Below are 3,774 nucleotides of genomic sequence, written 5' to 3'. Positions count from 1 at the left end.
CTGCCGTCCCGAGGGACTCCTGAGCTCACAACATTGAACTCATTAACATGTAAACAAACCCATTAGTCCACGCATGTGCTCTTAACTGAGGGATACTTCTGAGGAGTCCTGTGGCAGTGGCTCCACACAAAGAATGGGCGTGAGTTGCCAGTTGAAAGGGAGCTCGGAGACTTATGCTTTGTTGCACCAGCGATTTGAGCGCTCAGTTTACAATCTGCGAGAGAAAGGAGAGCATGCCAGCGAGATGGATAGCACAGGTATGTCGAAATTGACCTTTTTTTAACAGAAACTATTGCAATGTGTTGGAATTACTACACTTGTCAGTTAGAATTATGGTAGAGGATAACTGTATCATCTTTTCCATTAACATTAGAAAGTGTTACAAAGTCTTGTGGCGCACAGTTCTTTGCAACTGTTTTAGTTAATAACGGATAGTAAGAACATGAAAATTACGCATGGTAGCCGTTTTTCTCACACTGAATATACTAAAGTTTATCAACACAACTCCTCAAAATTCTTCTATATTGTTGGACGGCATGAAAACTCCCATTTTATCTTATATTATCAGGATTTACAACAAGAGTTGCCTGAACACTCTCCCCAACCCAACTAAGACGCACAGGAGGGAGGGAAGTCCGAGCCAGAGAGTGTCTGAGTGCATCTGTTTGTCAGAGGGTGTTTGAGAGAGTCGGGGGGAATCACAGACAGAGGAAAAGAGAAGGGAAGAGAGAGAAGGGAGTAAGTCTGGACCAGGTGATCGAGTACTTACAAACCTCCAAGGGGCTGCCGGGTTGTAACAGTGTGTAAGGGATCAACGATCCGACCATGGTGCCAGCGCGCTGCCCGGGACCCTATGCCATACTGGCATTAGCCCTACTCTTGGGATGCGGCTTGGTTCTCTGCTTGGGCCAGAATGAGACGGAGCCCATCGTGCTCGAAGGAAAATGTCTTGTGGTGTGCGACTCGAACCCTTCTTCGGACGGAGCGGTCACCTCCTCACTCGGCATATCAGTCCGCTCCGCTGGAGCAAAGGTGGCTTTTTCTGCCGTGCGTGGGACTAACCACGAGCCGTCTGAGATGAGCAACACGTCTATGACCATCTATTTTGACCAGGTCAGGTGTCCCTTGACTAACACACACCAACAATACCAATCAGATTTAGCCCAGTATCTTAACATCATTACTGCTTTATTTTGGTGTTTTTCCTCATTAATCCATTCTATCTAACGGCCGCAGACGCATATAACTAGCATAAGGTCATGCTTCATTGATTTCTTATCACTGTTCCTGCTTTGTGTGATCTGAACCCTGATTATATCTATATTGTTCTATATCTAAGCTATAGAGCACAATGCTGTTTTCCTTTCATTTAATGTTGTGCGTAATTGGATAATTTGGAGACCACATAGGAATTTACACGTGCACTGTGTAGCTTTTGGTCGGATGCTCAAATAAGTTTTGACAGCTGAGGTCTTTGAACAGAGGCCTGTTATACGCAACTGGGCACCATCCCAAACTGCAACCGTGCCGTCTAAAACATACCAGAATGCGGGTGATACCCCTGTCTACAGTCACTATGCGTAGCAGCGACACACAATGCATTACTACAAAACCTTCTGTCAGATTAAGTGAAGCATGCAAAAAATGGAGCGATGTCTCATTGTGTGCCCTTTTTGTTCACAGGTTTTAGTGAACATCGGGAACCATTTCGATCTCAAAGCAAGTGTTTTCCAGGCTCCAAGGAGAGGAATATATAGTTTCAGCTTTCACGTGGTAAAGGTCTACAACAGACAAACCATACAGGTGAGAAATTAGCAGATAATTGGTTTGCATTCGGCATTTGATAACATTTTAGTGCATCGGTGAAACTGAACATGGGGTTAAACTCCAAGCCTCTGTGTCCCCTTCCCTGCAGGTGAACCTGATGCAGAATGATTTTCCAGTTATATCAGCATTCGCCGGTGACCAGGACGTTACGAGAGAGGCGGCCAGCAACGGAGTACTGCTGATGGTTGAACGTGACGACCGGGTTTATCTGAAGCTGGAACGGGGCACTCTAATGGGCGGATGGAAATACTCCACCTTCTCAGGCTTTCTAGTCTTTCCTCTATAATCTAATCTGCGATGACTCACGTCGCAGGGGACTCTACTTACGTTGTGGAACAAAAACAGAAAACAAAAAATAATTTAAAAAATGTCTTTTATTTTTAACTTATAAATAAACTGTCAGCCAAGGAAGCCGACGAATATCTGTATACCTACACTCGTCCGCTATAGTCAAGTATGAACGTTTTCTTGGAGTCATATATTCAAATCCATCAGTCAACTTTAACCCTATCTGGATGATTAAACATATCGATCGGCCAGTGGCGTATGCTTGTCGGGTATGTGGATTTTTTTCTTGCTTGGAAAACAAACTATGCCAACAGGTGAATGCGTGTTCCTGAGCGAATCGGACAAGGGAGAAGATTAAAAGTGGAAGAGTTGATGCCCTGGACAGGCCAAGTGTGTTATGCTCTATTTTATGTTTGTATCGCCTTAAAGAATAGGCCTATGCGGTTTCTGTCAACGTGAATTAGCCTGTATGGAACTATGGACATCCAGAGAAGAAGTGCTTTCACACACCCAAGGCATTTTTTTTGCACGGATGGAAGGTTTTTTTCTTTATGTTTTGTGCTGTCAGTGGTATTGCTTTTGGATGCTGAACATATTTAAATTATGTCAAATATAGGCCACCGACGAGTTTATTAAAAGAGAAAAAAGGCGACCTATTTCAGCCACCGGAGACGACTTAGAGCCCTTTTATTTAAGAAAAGGAATATACATGTATATATGATTTATAAGGTACATATTTACATTATCGCGTGTTCTGCATTTCGGACTCTGCGTAGCTTTGACTTTAATGTTCAGTGACGTTGCTCACCAAATGTACATTGTGGAAATGATAGAAGAATCCCTATATGTTGCGCTTAATAAAATATATTGTATTGTATAAGCTGAGCGCATGTATCACTTTACACAACTTCACCCTTAAAGGTAATAAAGTGGAGAAAATGATTATTAGAAGCGAGTTTGTGAGTTAAGACAGACAAGCTCAATGGCCTCAAAAAGAAACAAGACAGTTAACAGGAAGCAGATGCTAGAGTCGCTGTCCGTGGTGCTGAACTCGTGACACCTGAACTAGAACAATAACTACCAAGGACCCCTGCTTTTTCTTTAAGGAAAACGAAGCAGTCGAATACAGATGGGAGATATTTGTAAGAGAATGACAATAAAAAAGTAAAATTATGACCTTACCGATGCTGGTTTTCAAAGCTATAACACAATACTCCATGGAGCGCCTTTACGCAGCGCAAGGCGCATAAAAAACAGCAGAGAAGTCCCCTTTTCTTAGAGTAAAACGAATCCCATTTTGATATAAACACGTTTTTATGGCCAATCACACACATTTAAGGCTGATATGGAAAAATGGCTAAAATTAGCAATTATATAGTTTAACAAATGCTAAGTTCTTCCGTGTTATGTTGTGTCTTTTTCTCTGACAACTAACTAGATGTCCCCCCCCAAACCCTCAGCCCTCTCTCTCTCTCTCTCTCTCGAACACACACACACACACACACACACACACACACACTCTTACAGGAACACACACCTATACAAACACACACCTATTATATAATCTTTTGGGAAATGAACCAATCTTTAAAAATATTAGTGTATTTGTTGACTTTATAATATACCGTGATGAGGTGAATCGAGGTGAAAGACTTTATC

At 42.4% G+C, this 3,774-nt stretch overlaps 1 protein-coding gene across 1 annotated transcript; it reads left to right on the top strand.

Annotated features, from left to right (window-relative positions):
* Nucleotides 1-3,060, top strand: cbln2b (cerebellin 2b precursor). Its single transcript, XM_020599999.1, has 4 exons — nt 1-257; nt 569-1,113; nt 1,684-1,803; nt 1,916-3,060. The coding sequence occupies exons 2-4, from the start codon at nt 826-828 to the stop codon at nt 2,111-2,113; spliced, it is 606 nt and encodes a 201-aa protein (XP_020455655.1). The 5' UTR covers nt 1-257; nt 569-825; the 3' UTR covers nt 2,114-3,060.
* Nucleotides 3,061-3,774: the final 714 nt, after the last annotated feature.

Source organism: Monopterus albus, unplaced genomic scaffold (genome assembly GCF_001952655.1).
Source record: "Monopterus albus unplaced genomic scaffold, M_albus_1.0 scaffold44.1, whole genome shotgun sequence".
In the NCBI taxonomy this organism is placed as follows: Eukaryota; Metazoa; Chordata; class Actinopteri; order Synbranchiformes; family Synbranchidae; genus Monopterus; species Monopterus albus.
The sequence above is the reverse complement of the archived record's forward strand: the minus strand, read 5'-3'. Positions and strand labels throughout refer to the sequence as shown.